Source organism: Lonchura striata, chromosome 1A (assembly GCF_050655825.1).
Source record: "Lonchura striata isolate lonStrDom1 chromosome 1A, ASM5065582v1, whole genome shotgun sequence".
Lineage (NCBI taxonomy): Eukaryota > Metazoa > Chordata > Aves > Passeriformes > Estrildidae > Lonchura > Lonchura striata.
The window spans coordinates 26,772,005-26,787,441 of NC_140741.1; the positions used below are offsets into that span (position 1 = coordinate 26,772,005).

General features: G+C 50.1%; 2 protein-coding genes across 6 annotated transcripts; one reads left to right on the top strand and one right to left on the bottom strand.

Moving 5' to 3' along the window:
• Positions 1–260: 260 nt before the first annotated feature.
• On the bottom strand, positions 261–8,900 carry LOC110483810 (arf-GAP with dual PH domain-containing protein 1). 4 transcript variants are annotated; one of them, XM_085569226.1, is made up of 12 exons: positions 8,765–8,900; positions 7,765–7,926; positions 6,623–6,753; positions 5,654–5,745; positions 5,473–5,555; positions 4,641–4,753; positions 3,866–4,012; positions 3,365–3,448; positions 2,969–3,031; positions 2,386–2,457; positions 1,663–1,894; positions 261–1,575 (listed from the first exon to the last, which is right to left on the bottom strand). In XM_085569226.1, the coding sequence occupies exons 2-12, from the start codon at positions 7,853–7,855 to the stop codon at positions 1,547–1,549; spliced, it is 1,137 nt and encodes a 378-aa protein (XP_085425352.1). In that variant the 5' UTR covers positions 7,856–7,926; positions 8,765–8,900; the 3' UTR covers positions 261–1,546. The 4 variants fall into 4 exon arrangements, with proteins under 4 accessions (XP_085425352.1, XP_085425350.1, XP_031359571.1 ...); XM_085569224.1 differs by lacking the exon at positions 8,765–8,900 and adding an exon at positions 8,070–8,202; XM_031503711.3 differs by lacking the exon at positions 8,765–8,900 and adding an exon at positions 8,058–8,187.
• On the top strand, positions 8,872–12,964 carry NOL12 (nucleolar protein 12). Of its 2 annotated transcripts, XM_021553942.4 has the most exons (6): positions 9,057–9,174; positions 9,260–9,365; positions 9,463–9,511; positions 9,915–10,057; positions 10,907–11,007; positions 12,319–12,964. In XM_021553942.4, the coding sequence occupies exons 1-6, from the start codon at positions 9,095–9,097 to the stop codon at positions 12,488–12,490; spliced, it is 651 nt and encodes a 216-aa protein (XP_021409617.3). In that variant the 5' UTR covers positions 9,057–9,094; the 3' UTR covers positions 12,491–12,964. The 2 variants fall into 2 exon arrangements, with proteins under 2 accessions (XP_085425383.1, XP_021409617.3); XM_085569257.1 differs by lacking the exon at positions 9,463–9,511 and having other exon boundaries at positions 8,872–9,174.
• The last annotated feature ends 2,473 nt before the right edge of the window (positions 12,965–15,437 follow it).

Sequence of the window (15,437 nt, forward strand, 5' to 3'; positions counted from 1 at the left end):
CTCCTACTCATCCAGAAAGTTGATGCTCCCAACAGATTATGGTGGTCTTGGCACAGTGTGGGGTCCCCAGAGAAGCGGAGGGGCACTGTGAGTCTGCCCATTTGGCTTTGATGGGCATAATCACAGTCCACATGCCCCAGGAAATACAATGAACAACTATGGCTTTCTGCTTGATCGTCTGTACTTTTTTCCAAGAAACAACCTCATACCTCAGCAGTTAACATGTCAGCTAATTTAGGAAGTTAAAATAAATTACAATGGTATTTTTAAATTATTTATTTAGGAGCTAATTAAAATACTGGTTGTCTCATTAATTCCAGTTAGCTCCCTTTAACACACGAGCTACCTTCTCTCACACTGCCCGTGTACAACTGCAAACACATCAGATATTACAGTCACCAGCAGAACTCAGCTACTCCTTCCAGCATGTGAAGCATAGCTCTCCCAAGAGAGCTTTAAGAGATGAGCTTTAAGACGTGAATAATGGGTTGATTTAGTATTTTAGGCTAACTCTTACTAATAGAACATGAACATACAGATATTTATGTGTGATATAAACATATGCAACGTGCAGGTCAGAATGAAAGTGCCAGGCTTTGACATACAGGGAATGAGGGAGCAGAGAGCCATGTATTACTATATTCAGCATCAACCCTAGGCTGTACCAGAGACAACAGATTCTGAACTCTATACATGTTATCAGCTCATCTCTGCAAGTCCCAATCCCTCTCCATTGGTCTGATAGAGACTCAAGTTCAGCAGCTGATCTTCAGTGGCATGAATATCCCTCACAGTATCTTCCCTAGGGCAGTATTCCACCTTCATCAATTTTTGTTATGTGCGTGCATGCACACATTATCCACATACCCAAATGTATATCCACATTATTTTTGAGATGATCTCTTGATCTTCTCTGAAGCATTTGGTGGAAGGTCTGCACAAAAATGTCATCTGAAGAAGTTTTCAAGCCCATACATGGCAGAAGGAAACAAGGCTCACATTTGGCTGTTAGGTTACATCTTTTAAATGACCTTTTTCAACCACTGCAGTAACTGATCAAATATCTAGGGGTTTCACATCTCTGTCACCAGCAGGTATATTTCCTGTAAAGGAACAGGCTCTTTTAGTCCAGCAGCCCCTGTAACTCACTGTGGTGCCTGGCTCCAGCCAAGCAGCTGTTTTCTTGCATCAGGTGGGTGACTGCAGTTCCACACAGGAATGATGCTGGATTTCAAGTCCAACATAGTAAGTGCCAAAGTTTTCAAGGCCCAACTGACAGGCAAGTCCTGTCAGCATCCAGTCAGACGACAGCAATTTAACAGGGACAGGTTGTTCTGAGGATTCAGATGCACAAAATCTTGCACTTGAAAAGAAGCAGCTAAATTGGGCCCTCAAAACAAAGTGGATATTCTATGGAGGCAAAAGTGCTTCAAAGGGTGCTCTAAGAGCACTGTGTTTCTCTGGTGTCAGTCTCCTCTCCTGTCCTTGTCAGCCACCCAATAGGACCAGGTAGAGTTGAGTCATAGTGAGATTCCTGCATGGCTTCCTAGGATTTAAACTTGAAGTAGGCTTCAACTGTAGTGAAGAGAAAAGGTGGTACATTAGGGCAATACCCTAAATGGGAGTGGCAGGAGGGGAAGGAAACAGCATTCAGGCACTTACTTGCATATTCCTGTGGTGTCATGGCCTGTTTGATGACGCTAGTGAAGGCTCTGATCCACTCCAGCTGGTCAGTCTCTGTCTCGCAGGTGAAGAGGTATTCCCGGTCAGGGGTGACAATGGTGATGCCATAGTGCCAAGAGAAGTTGCCCTGTGTCCCTGAAGGCAATCCCTTCTGGACACTATATCCATTCTCTCCACTGCCCACAAATACCTCACCCTTAGCAAATGCGTCCTGCACATTAGGAGAGAAAGACAGTGACTTATGGAATCCCAGAAGAACAAGAGAATCATTACAGGGCACCTAAGGATAGGAGGAGAGTGTGTGAGGATCAGGGATGTAGCAACAAAAGGTTTTGGAGGTGGCCAGGGGATTCAGAAGAGCAGTGAGTCTGTGTTCAAAGGCAGTAGTGAAAAGGAAACAAGAAGGGCATAAATCTCAAGAGGTCTGAGAGAGGAACTGCTGCTCTCATCTCTCTGTGTCACCCTCCCATCACCACCTTTACACTGCTGCCCTCCCTGTTCCCATTGTTTGCAGGCAGTGAAACAAACACAGAAAGCATGTGATGAACTAAAAGGGAAGGAAAGGGGAAGACCTGAAGTCCATTTACAGCAGCTGGGAAACCTGCAAGCCACCCTTTCTGCAGAGCACAGACTCTTGTGCTCTTTGACCCTGCCCTCAGCACCGCTGCCTGCAGCTGCCCCGAGGCCACATCCCCCTCTCACCAAAGGATCCTTGAAGTACATGAGCCTGCGGTGATCCAGCGTGAACCAGCGCTTCTTAAAAGCCTCTCTCTGCTGTGAAGGGAAGAGGTGACATGTGTGAGGGGACAGTGCCCTCTGCTGCGAGCAGTGCGAATGGGTACCCCAAACTCATCCCAGCCGCTTGAAGCAAGCCCCTGCCTTAACAGCAATCTCCTTCTCGCCCTTTCTGAGCTGAGAGTGGGGGTCAGTATCGGGTTATTCAGTCCCAGCTGCTGACCCCAACTCCTGAACTTCGATGAAGGACCCCAGAGTTCAGACAGGAGAAATCTGGACACTATATACCTGTAAGGTCACACACACACAGACACATGCAGAGAGATCTGTTGCTCTGGGAGAAACCAGGGACTCTGGCTTCACCTACTTTCATATGTGTCCTTCCCCTTCCTTTTATTCTCCCCTCCCTTGGTGCACACACACTCTTCCCACAGGTGTCCAAAGAGTCAGGGGGGAATGAGGAAAACAGCAGGAGAAAAACATTGAATTAGGGAAAGTCAGTGGTGCTCTGGCAGGCCCCCGTTAGATTTCTTCTACCATAGCAGCTCACCTTGGGACCAGTCTTCTCCATGTATCCTTCCTTCAAAAAGTTCCTCGTCAGACGATTTTTAATCTGACAAAATGGCAAGAGTAACATTCATTTAGCTGTGCCTCTTTGCTATTAATTTCCCTCCCCCACCCTTCTATTGCCCCAAATTCAGTCACCTTCTAAATTTACATTTCCCAAACTGCTTAGCTAGGCATCACTTCTGCCTCCCAAATGCCCAGAAACAGCAGAGAGCAGCTCTTTTCTGACCACCACAGGCCCTTTTAAAAACACCTTCTCATCCCTCTGTCTTTACCCTGCAATTTCCACTTCTGTACCTGGGGTTATAACAGAAACTAAGGAGCTCTTTTATCATGTAAGCAGCGGGAGACTCAGGATGGAGCTCCAGTGCTGCCTTACCTCATTATCGCTGGCAATGGGAAATGCTACCTTCAGGTAATGGAACTGCACAGAGCGGATGGCGTTGAACCAGTCCACTACCTCCTGAGGATGGAACAGGACAGGACAGAAAGCTTAGCCAGAGCAACAGAGGAGCATCTAAATTCACCCAGCTGCACCCAGCCCTGTGTTAACTACAAACACAGTCAGCTCTCCCTCCGCAGCATCTCCCTCACATGCACACAGCCAGCCAGCACGGCTGCCCCATTCCCCACATGCACAGGCAGCACATCTTCTATAGAACTCCTCCCACACAAACCAACTCAGCCAGTGCTCCTGCCCTGCTCCCTGCAGCAAAACTCTCTCACAGATACACAAACACAGAGCCAGAACCCCCACCCTGTTACCTACATCAACTCACACTCACACACCCCATCTTACCCAAGCTTCATAGTATTTAATACCAGCAGCTCCTCAAAGCACCACAATGGCTTTGCAGTGTTTGATGCTAAAACCAGATACCTTGCCACTTTCATGGTAGACAAATATATTCCGGGTCTTATTGTCTTTGAGATAGGTGATCTGCAGGCCATTGGGGTTCCCAATCTTCTCTGGCTGGAATGTAGCATTGATGACATCTATTTTAACATTGATTTTGGGTTCTTTGGCCTGAAAACAGAATGGCATTGACCATGCATGAGCAATCCTAGAAGGAAAGAGATCTGAGCTACTGATTACCTGGGGTAAGGCAGGGTCAGAGGCCTGACCCAGGTGGAGAACCTTGTACTTGGCCTTTTTAAACCTTCTGAGGTTTATATCAGCCCACTTCTGGAGCTTGTCTAGGTTTCTCTGGATGGCATGTCCTGCTTCTCCCTACCCAGAGCCATTCTCTCCATTGTGACAGCATTTTAGCTCTTGCCCTACTCATTTCAGAGAGATGAATGAGCAGAAAATAGTCCTCCTCAAAACCAACCATAGATAAGGTTTTTGCCAACTTGGCTCACAACGGGGTGAGGTTGGTTCCAGGAATGGTGCAGGATTACACATCCAGGCAAATGGATAGGAGTGAAGTGAAAGATCAGCCCTTTTCTCAGTAGTGAGGGAAGCACAAAGGGAGAGCATGAGGAAAAGTCACTCTGACAGTAGGAAGGGGACCCTTCTCCTTAGTGACATGCTTTGTTCTCATCTCTGATGAACAAGAAAACCTCAGAAACTGTGTAGGAAGTCAGAACATCTCTGTGACCCCTCTGCTCTGGGTGGAGTACACACTGAGGTGGGAGTTGACCACCATACTCACATCCTGCTTGGTGAAATACTTCAGACATCCCTCTCTCTCGGACAAGAGGAACTTGCGGGGTAGGAACTGCCCGTTGTCTCGACCTCGCTTCCAAAGGATGCCTTCCTTCACCCCTTGGAGCAGAAAAGCCACTTATAATAGCATTCCCCACAGGCATGGTAGGCAACAGAGAGCTGCATGCAGCCTGGGGCCCAGCCACCCCTCTGGGACAAAAAACATGATGTACTATTGCTGAGAGTAAACACTTCAGATGTTTCACCTCTGACTTATAACTAAAGATGGTGTGTTCCCATGTTTGCAGTACAGATAAGAACTCACCAAAAGACATTTCCATATTCTTCCCACCTCCTAGTCCTGCTCCTACTACTACCTCTGACAGTGTGAGAGCTGTCTCCTGTGACACTAGAGTCCTGGCCCATGCAGACTCTGGTGTGGGACCAGAACTCTTCCCACTTGACTCTGCAGTCTCTTGGGCTCCAATGCTCTTTTGTCACAGGACTGGAAGTGCCATTTCAAGGACAACTGCCATGGTTAGAGGGGCTGTCATGCAGAAGGACAGATATTCCTTATTGTAGATGTCTGTCTCCACCAGATAACAAATGTTTTTGAAAAATGCCACCTGGTAACACCAGGCTTTTAAGTTACCTGTGGCAGTGCCAGCCTATGTTGTCCACAATTTAACACCCCCAAAACAAAGCCCTGTAATGACCACTTGGGTTACTTGGGTTCTCAGGAGTACTTGTGGGATTAGCAACACTGACACCTCATGATGCTCAGAAGTTTCCAGCACAGACAACAGGCAAGATGTTTTGATGCTGTGTTCTGCTCTTACCATCAGAATATGGCAGCTGTTTTCCTGGCTCAGTAAATTCTTTGCGTTCATATTTGGCCCGTATCCACTGTTCTCTCAGTACTCTATGGAGAGTGGGGACAGGTAGCTCAGAAACAAACTAGAGGAATTAGAGGAACAGAGAATTGCCCTTTCCCCTTTTCTTCTGTATGCAGCAACTTACTGGCAGTCATTGTAGGTTGGCTGGTAATAGTAAATAGGGATGTGAGCTTCATATATGGCTTTAGTCACAGCATTCCCATGTTTGGCCAGAAACTGCAGAGTTAGACAGAGAGTTAGTGCCTTGCCTTTGATGCAGACTCATGTTAGACCTTTTCTTTCCTGACCCACGACAGGGTCAAATGCATATCAAACTCTAATGGAGCATTCACTTTCCCCTCCATTGCAATATTCCAGCAGTCTGGCTGCAGAAAGGCGGGTCTCAAAGGTCTCATCTACTTTCAGACATTACAGTGATTGCACCTGAATCAACAGAGATAAATGTCACTTCCGTAAGGCTGGGTGTGCACACTTTCAGTGCATTTGCTGCCATGCCTCACATCTCCTGGAGAGTTTAACAGCAGCTCTGCAATGGCATCTGGAAAGAAATTCCAACCTCATCCAAAGAGCAACAAAACACAGATTATTTTCTTTGGATCTCCAGAAAATATTTTCAATCCCCTGAAGATTAGTGAGTTGAGGGGGCTGTAATGGGGAGAAGTCAAGTTCTAATAAGTGCCATTTTTCCCCAAGACATTGTACTATATCTGGAAACTTTTCTTGGAGAATGGAATTGCCCAAGATTTTCCCCTTGGACTGCTGAAATCAAGAGGAGACATTGAGGCTGGATGGTCATGGCAAGTGGAAAACAAGTAATCTGAAGCAACAAAGACCCTAAACCGTAGTAAGATACATTGCAAGAGCTCTGCATTTGCCATAAAGTAACAGGCCATGAGGAAACACGTAAAGCAAGTGTATCCTCCCTCTCTCAGTGGGTTGTGGGGAGTTAGCCCTGATTTTCATGAGTAGGAAAGAGACTGTTAAACCAGATTACATTCCAACTCTGTGAGGTCAAAGGACTAATTTTGCCAGGACACTGAGTGTATAGCCTAGTCCAAACCACCTGCCCTAACCATGGGGATAAAGATCTCACCTGCACCTGAGCGTCATCCCAGTAGTCCATCTTCAGGGATTTGACTTTGCTGATGTTAGGGATGTTGCGATGAATTCCTGAACAGCTGAGGCATATAAAGACACCCAAAGTAGAGGATGCCCAGTCAGGATCTGAGAATATGAAAAAGGGTATAACTAGAAGCGGGAGATATACCTCACCTTAGAAGATAGATCTGATAAACAGAGAGCTAGTGACCATAGTTTCATTTGAGCTGAGTAATTAACACCCAAGGCATGGATGCCTTGTAAAAAAAACAAAACAAAACAAAACACCAAAACAAAACAAAACAAAAAACCCACAGCTCTTGGTCCCCTATTCCCCATTTCAATCACTTTGACTGAATTTTTAATTACCTATATCTTGAAAAACCCCAAAGTGCTCTGTGAAGTCCCTTTGTGTAAAGGATCACCCAGAGGAAAATGAAAACACCTCTGGGAAAAGACTCCAGGAGTTGTTTAGTGCATCACAGCAAACCCCTAACAGTGTTTAGCTCAGGAAGTGGAAAACAACCTTGAATCTAAAACTCTCCTGGAATAATTAAATACAGCAAAATTGTAGTAATTTGCCCAGTCTTAATTTGGCTTGGGTAGTACATTCCTTTTGGAGGTACAAGATGGGTGTTTTTAGCAGCACTCGTAGGACCTCAAACTGGGTACCCTTCTGAGAGGGCAAGCCCTTCAGTAAATGAAATTTCCTAGGCAACCGTGGCAGGTTGTCAGTTCAGAGCTGAGTCATGGTGGAGACAATGGCCTCCTGAATCATGCCTTCTCTCTGGAGAAGTTAGGATTTCATTGCAAGCTTTCCTGTCAGGTCCTGACTGGGCATGACCTTGATTTGCATTTGAGATTTGACATGACTACAACCCACGGTGCTGCAGCTATGGAGCCCCTGCTAATCTGGCACTCCCACATCCCTGTCCTTCCCACTAGTGCTATGGCAGCATCTTCTCCCTCCTCCCTTGCCAACCCACTTCAAGGGAGAGGAAATGAATACCCAGAGCGATGCCTTTCTCTCCACCCCAGGTTTCTGTGCAGTCCAGATAGCCAGCACTAAGTGGCTGCTAGAGATCAGCCCCAGCTCCCTACTTCCAACTCTTCCTCCAGCATCCTTCGGGGACTCACCTGGCTTCCCACAGTCCGCACACAAAGAGTTCTCTGCTCTTTTCCACACTTCCTTCAGGGCCTTCATGCTCCGCTCATTTCCTCCAGCCATCACCTCGGAATGGTATCCCCCCAGGCAGGGCAGGACAGGGCCAGGAGGGCAGCTGCCTTCACCTTTTGTACCTGCAGGCCAACCCACTGCGTTATCCAGGAGAGAAGGAGCCACCAGAGAGACTTTTCCCTCTGGCAGACAGAGGGAAAAGAGGAAGGCAAGAGAAGCCTACGGTTACGGTAAATGGAAAGGGTACAGAGACCTGTCGGTGCACCTGAGCCGGCTGAGCACAGGCAGGGCCAAAGAGGCTGGAGGCTGAAGTGCGCCCAGACTGTTCGTGAGGACTGAGGAGGAGGAGACCTGCCCCATGGGCGTGGAGGGAAGTGCAGCAACTAACCACAGAACTGGTTTTTCCACATTTCTGCTGGGGAAAGGACAGACCAGGAAAAGAGCGAAAGCAGCAAGCAAGCTGATAAAGGAAAGCTGGCTGTGGACAAGTGACTGCTAGGCTGTGACAGCACTCCTGTCAGGACTCGTCACACTCTGTGGGCTGGGGAGGCTGGCTTTGGCTGCCCCCACAATACTTCAGAAGCTTCCACCAAAGTCAGCTGGCCACCACACAAGCATTACAGCCATTTTTAAGGTGAGAACAGGGGAGCAATATTCAGGAGCTCAGCCAATGTCTCTCTAAGCCATCAGAACATGGCAGTCTTGATGCCCCCATCAACCCATCATGCCAGTACCTCTCTCCACCACTACAGAAATTATGGCTGTCCAGCCAGATGCCGCAACTTGGACACAGCATCAGCCGTGATCACTCATCTCCACAATTGCCTTCCCCAGGCAACAAGGGTAACATGCTGTGCTAACGCTAAGAAACGAAAGTAGCTTGAAATAAACTCAGATTCTATTGAAGAACGCTCAGTTGAAGAACTGCAGATGTTAACTATTAGCAAGAGTGACATTTACTAAAGAGATGCAGATGCAAAACACTGCAGTATCAGAACGAGTTTCGGGCTACACTGTGAGATCGGGCGCTACACTGCCACGTTCTCCGCACAAGGCAGCGCCACAGAATGTTTTGCTGGGAGGAAGCTGGAGAGGAACGTAGCCGGAGGCTGCCATGCCTGCAGCAAACCCGGTCCAGCGCAGACCGGCCTCGGTCGGGCACAGGCGCAGAGCTCCGCGGCTGGCCGGAGGGGCGGCGGCCCCGAGCGCCGCCGGGCACCGCTGCAGGCGGGCCCCGCCGCCGCGTTCCGGCGGAAGGGGCGGCGGCAGCCGCGGCAGCGTGGGGCCGCCATGGGCCGCAAGAAGAACAAGAAGGGTCCGGGCGGCCGCGAGGGGCGGCTGGTGGTGACTTTCGACGAGGAGCGGCGCAGGTGAGGCCGGGCCCCAGGGGGAGGCGGGGAGGGAAGGCATCCCCCGGTCGCTGAAAGCCGGGCGGTTCTGTGTTGGCCGCGGCAGGGAGTACCTGACCGGCTTCCACAAGCGGAAGGTGGAGCGGAGGAAGGCGGCGCTGGAGGAGATCAAACGGAAGCTGAAGGAAGAGCAGAGGAAAATGAAAGAGGAGGTGAGGGAAGGGTCTCGTGTCCCCGCTGGCCAGAGCGGACAGCGAGCGGGGCAGGAGGGGCGGCAGAGGCGCCGCATGACTTGTTTCCCTTCCTCAGCGGCACCAGGAGTATCTGAAGATGCTGAGCGAGAGGGAGGAGGCGCTCGGTACGTGCTGGGCCCTCGGGGGGGAGGTGGGCGCCCGTGGTCCGATGCCTTGACTGCGTGTTGAGAGCTGGGGCAGGGACGCTCGCACAACAACAGCTGCTCCTGTGGTCCTGTCGTGTGCCCCAGACAAGCTGGGCAGCGATCTGAGTGGTGACCCCGCAGCCCTCTGCCCAGCAGTCACGGGAGTTGTACAGAAAGGAAGGAGCAAGAGGACATCTCCAATGTCCCCTCAGGGGGGAGAAGGAGTTTACCCTCCAGGCTTGCAGTGCCAAGCCCCTCTGCCCTTTATCCCTGCATGCCAAGGCCAGGTGTCACCCCGGCCCAGCATGGTGCATCAGGAGCAAGTGAGTTTATCCCGTGAAAAGTTGGGCACTTTGCAGTGTAGGATTTCTTGTGTTCCCAGAGGAGGCTGATGAACTGGAGCACTTGGTGACATCGCGGACAGAGTCTGTAAACATCGACCACCCAAACCACATTGTAACAGTGACCACCATCAGCGACCTGGACCTCTCAGGGGCACGCCAACTGGGACTGACCAGCTCCGTGGTAAAACCTCTTTCTACCTCTCTGTATCACCTGTACGCACTCCTGGGGCTGGTGAGGCAGGGCCGGTGGTTCCTGAGTATGTCCAAGGCCTTGCAGCTGGCTGGGAACAGGGATGAAAAAGGAAACTCATAACTTTTATATTTTTCCACAATTTAAACTGGACCTCTAAAGAGAAGGAAATGTTCTGTGTTAATAGCTCACTTCACACCTTGATGGAATGCTTTGCTGGTCCCTACAGACCCTGGTTAAATGAGGTGTTACTGGACTGGATGGCAACAGTGTAATACTTTAAAAGCTGATATAAGAGGAACAGCAAGAATGATCAGTCCTTTACCTATTTCCTGGGTCCTGTTCAGAAATATTACTGTTGGCATGAGGAGGCATTTTTATGTCCATCATCCCATGCTTGGACCGCAAATAAGGAAACCATTCTGTTCTGGTTGTGGTCACTTTTATTCTCAAAATACATTGTAACTGAGAGCTTATATTTGTTTCATAGAGACTCTCAGGTAGTGGTTGGTCTTATATTTGTAAGGTCATCTAATCTGAAAGTCCACTCAAAGAGGTCTAGATAGTAATTTAAGCAAAAGCCAAGACCTTTGGTTCATTCAAGTTTAAAGTTCAAGTGCATGGCCATTAAAATGATGCTGAAGTTTTTGGATCTTGGAGTGGATTACTGTAGGACATCTCTGGTTGTCTTTCTGCGGCACTGCAATAGGAAACCTTGACACTTGGACAGCAAGGGTGTGGAGAATTTGGAAATCTTCTGTGACTAGTTAGTTCACAAAACAAGATGAAACCAACAAGGCAGTGGAAACCCCAGGATCACAAAAGTGCTTTATTTTTAAGGGAAAAACTGATGGATCTGAAGAAGAGAAAGGGGAAGAAGTGGTGAATAAACCTGTGAGAACAATGCCAAAGAAGTCCAGAAACCCCTTCCTGTCTGAAAAGTAAGTAGGGATTCCTTCAGCCGATGGGATGTTGGGTTCCAGGAGGCGCGGGTGCTGCCAGGCCGGGGCCCGCGGGGGGCGCTGGCGGAGCGCGGCCCAAAGGCCCCGCTCCTCCCGCTGCTGCCGCCCCGCTCCGCCCGCATCTGCCGCCCCGCTCCGCCCGCATCTGCCGCCCCGCTCCGCCCGCATCTGCCGCCCCGCTCCGCCCGCATCTGCCGCCCCGCTCCGCCCGCTGCTGCCACCCGCTCCGCCCGCTGCTGCCGCCCCGCTCCTCCCGCTGCTGCCGCCCCTCTCCTCCCGCTGCTGCCCCCCGCTCCTCCCGCTGCTGCCGCCTGCTCCACCCGCTTCTGCCCCCCACTCCGCCCGCTGCTGCCACCCGCTCCGCCCGCTGCTGCCGCCCCTCTCCTCCCGCTGCTGCCCCCCGCTCCGCCCGCTGCTGCCTGCTCCTCCCGCTGCTGCCGCCCCGCTCCTCCCGCTGCTGCCACCCGCTCCGCCCGCATCTGCCGCCCCGCTCTGCCCGCTGCTGCCGCCCCGCTCCGCCCGCATCTGCCGCCCCGCTCCGCCCGCATCTGCCGCCCCGCTCCTCCCGCATCTGCCGCCCCGCTCCGCCCGCATCTGCCGCCCCGCTCCTCCCGCTTCTGCCGCCCCGCTCCTCCCGCTTCTGCCGCCCCGCTCCTCCCGCTTCTGCCGCCCTGCTCCTCCCGCATCTGCCGCCCCGCTCCTCCCGCTGCTGCCGCCCCGCTCCACCCGCATCTGCCGCCCCGCTCCTCCCGCTGCTGCCGCCTGCTTTACCCGCATCTGCCACCTGCTTTGCCCGCATCTGCCGCCCTGCTCCTCCCGCTGCTGCCGCCCCGCTCCTCCCGCTGCTGCCGCCCCGCTGCTGTCGCCCGCGCAGGAGGAGCAGAGCGGCGGCAGGGTGGGTGGGCTGCGGCTTCACCTCTCACCCAGCACGGCATCGCGGCACATTCCGCAGTGTGCACAGCTTGTCTCTAGGGTTGAAGGTCAGAGGCTGCTAAAGCTGAAAGCCAGGGCGTTCTCCACATTTTTCAGTATCCAGGTTTTACAGCTGCTTTGAGGGTGTGGAGAGTTGCTTTAACTCTGTGGGGTCTGGGCAATACCATGCTCACAACATTAATTTTTGTTGTTACTGCACATGCATGTTTCCTGCGTAGCTGAGAGTCCCTCTGGGACTTGCTGTGTCTGGCATCCATTCCTGCTGGGCCACACAGAGATCTCCAGCTATTGTTGTGGTGTTGCCTTGCTTCTGCAAGCTTTAGTCCCCAAACATTTTTCTCTTTCTGCCCTGCACAGAATCTCTTCTCTTACTGCCACACTGCACATGCACAGCCGGAAAAAGACGAAAGGAAAAAGATCCCAACGTGGGCAAGGCCCACGTAAGAAAATCCAGAAGTCCAGCACCGGGCGAACCACCAAGACTCAGCGTCGGAGGCTGACTGGCAAAATGGGCCGTGACCAGGATTAACAGAGAAACTAATGTTCAGACCACCAGCTGGGACAGTGCTCCACATCTGGCCTGCTGCTCTTTGGGACCCTGTCATTGTGGGCAAGCACCTTGTTTACATGACATTCTGACTAGCCATTACCCAGGCCAGTTCAGCCTTTCTGTAGCCTCCTGAGCACTGGCCAGGTTGACTAGACATTCTGCCCATTTATTTTTGCAGGGGTCTCCAGCTAACTGTCTGGGTACCACAGAATCTCTTAAAAACTTCTGCTGAAGGTCTTGTTCTCTACTTGGCGTAGCCCATCTGTCCTTGGTGCCCCCTTTCAGAGCTGATACTTGGCTTTATCAAAGAAGAGGATCTGGGGCAGAGTGCGAGAGGCACATTGTTGTCAGGACAGTTTGAGAGACTTGGGAGAGCTCTGCTTGCACTCCTGCATCAGCGCCCTGGCATTTCTGCTGTGCAGTAAATCCTTTTTCCATGGAGACATGGTGTCATCTTGTCTCCTGTGTTTTTTCACCACACAACACAGTGCCACACCTGGATGCAGGGGTATATTTTGTTTGGTACTTGTGCCAGGTGAAATTGGGTAACTTTGTGAATAAATCTGAAGTAATTTTGCTAAGGAAAGAAAAAATCTGTGACTTATTTGAAGCATAATGGGAGCTATGCTAACGCCAGTACCAACTGGAAAGAGGGGGAGGTAATTCCTGGTGGTTAAAGGATATTGAAATCCACTGGTGCTTGGAAAATGGAATAGCTAGGAGCTATTTCTGTGGCAAGGCAGAGCCAGCTAGAGCAGGAATGGCTCATTCCATTGTCTGCTGAATATGCCGATCGTAACTGCGATAGCTCAGGGGAGTATGAAATGCCCTAATGCCCTTGCTGTGTGTGTGTGTGTGTGTGTGTGTGTGTGGCCCTCTCTGGGGTGGGAGTGGCAGAGGCTGCCCTTGTCCTTTACCTCAGGGTTGCTGTAGTTATTAGCAGCTAATTGCCTTTCTTCTTAGGACCTCAGTGTATGTTTTTTACTGTGGTTGCCCTCAGCAGGAGAAGAAAAAAAAATTGTATTGTTGGGATTTAGGAGTATCGGTGGTAAAACTGTGAGTGAATCCTTTGAGAGTGAGCCTAGGAAGTATGCTGGCCTCTGTCCTGGAGTATCCTGGAGTATTCTGCCTCTGTCAGCCAAGCCTCCTCCCATGCCATGTGTGCACTGAAAAGGAAATGACAAAGAAAGAAAAGGCCTATGTGTCCAAAACCCACACCAGAAAAATTTGCAACCCAGCAATGGGCAAGTAGATAGATTCCTCATGCCAGAAATGGGAGGGAAAAGAGTAAAGCAGTGCCTGAGGCTGCATGGAGGAACATCAGAACAATGCTGATGGCCACCAGTCACTGTAGTGAATGGCACCAGCCTGATGTAACTCTCCATGGTTTCTTGTAGGGTGTGCACACAGAGCTGTTCTCCAGAGTGTGCTAAGGGGGAGGGTATGATCTCAACACTGACAGCAGCAGCACAATTTCTGCTAGAGGAAGGCTTCTGGAGGAAGCCAGGCAACACGTGACACACGTGCCTGTGGTGAGGAATGGGGTCCTCTTGCACTTCCCTTTCCCTTCTGAAGAACGTAATTGCTGGGGAAGCGGACACTGTTATCACTGGTGCCTTGTATGCTTGGATTCAGAGTCCCACTCTGAGCTGAGTTCTTGGGCACTAACAGAGTAAACTCAGTCACATTATTAAGGTATGTGTGTGGTTTTCTCACCTCACCTTTTAACACTGCCTTAAAGACCACTCCAGAAAGGTCATGGGATTTAATGTGATTTTTACCTATTCACCTGTCTCACCTGGGGTTCTTGGGTGTTTCAGAGCTGCAAAAACACAACTCGGGCAAGGCCAAAAGTGTTTTGCTGAACTGGATCTCAGCCAAAGTATCCATGAGGTCCCATGTGTGGAGCATAAATAATTTCTTGTTCTGGTTTGGGAGTTACATGCTCTAGAGCATTCTGTGCTTGGTGGGTTAGAGAGGGATGACGGAGAGAAGGAGAGGGAAGTTCTGTTTGGAGAGAGGTATTGCACCAGGGGAAGGCAGATCAAAGTTGGAGGGCAGGGTAACACTGTTTGTCTGGATCATACAAAAGCTTTCCCTTCTGTCCAGGATACTGTGCCTTGTGGAGTGACTGTGGAGAGAAGGTGACCTGTATGCTTCCTCACCCGAGGAGTTTGCTCTGGAACTGGGATGGCCACTGTAAAAAAAATGTACTATCTGTTTGAGAAATCTGTTGGAGTGTGGAGTGTGGAATGTGGATCAGTTGCCTTCCCCAGCCTGTAGGCAGCCTGGCATGGTAGCTGGGACAGAGCTGGATGACCTCATTGTATTCCAGATGAAGTGCTAAGTGACTTCAGTTTTTGTAATTTTGCTGTCAGGTGATCTAGAAGAATCTCACTTTTAGTTTGCTGTTTCCCTGGCCTAATAACATTTTTGAGCCTTTCTCGAGTGTCAGCTGAAGTTTCCAACAGCCCCTTCCATGCTCTGAAATCTTTCAGTTCCTGCTAGAAAATGAGTTTTCAAAATTAAAAAAAAAAAAAAAAAAAATGTGTATGGAAAAACTGAGAACAGAACTGTTAAATCCTATACAGCATTAACCATCAGGATTGTTCACTACACTATTGATTTCTCCATTTCATTGATTAAAGCTTTATTTTGTAATGTGAATTACTGACTTAGCCCTAGACTGCTGTTTTTGTTATGCACAAGGTATACAGTCAGGCTACCCCTGGATATATTGAAATGAGGATATGAGTTTTTGCACACAAGTCAGTAAGTGAAGTGTTTGCAGACATGTCACAGTTCATCCCAGACTCTGGCTTAAAATCCTTCTTTGCTGCTTCCACTTGTTTGCAAGATGGATTTGATAATTTTGGGTTTTTTTCCCCCCACTAGCTGCTCAGGAGGAGGCTGCTTCCAAATGCAA

Bases quoted from the DNA above. Each gene is read 5' to 3' on its own strand.
- NOL12 (XM_085569257.1), top strand. From the start codon at position 8,872: ATGTTTTGCTGGGAGGAAGCTGGAGAGGAACGTAGCCGGAGGCTGCCA. The intron at 9,366-9,914 runs GTGAGGGAAGGG...TTGTGTTCCCAG, and splicing joins AGAGGAAAATGAAAGAGGAG to AGGAGGCTGATGAACTGGAG. The intron at 11,008-12,318 runs GTAAGTAGGGAT...TGCCCTGCACAG, and splicing joins AACCCCTTCCTGTCTGAAAA to AATCTCTTCTCTTACTGCCA.
- LOC110483810 (XM_085569226.1), bottom strand. From the start codon at position 7,855: ATGGCTGGAGGAAATGAGCGGAGCATGAAGGCCCTGAAGGAAGTGTGG. The intron at 5,746-6,622 runs GTGAGATCTTTA...CTAACTCTGCAG, and splicing joins GGGATGACGCTCAGGTGCAG to TTTCTGGCCAAACATGGGAA. The intron at 5,556-5,653 runs GTAAGTTGCTGC...CACTCTCCATAG, and splicing joins CCAACCTACAATGACTGCCA to AGTACTGAGAGAACAGTGGA.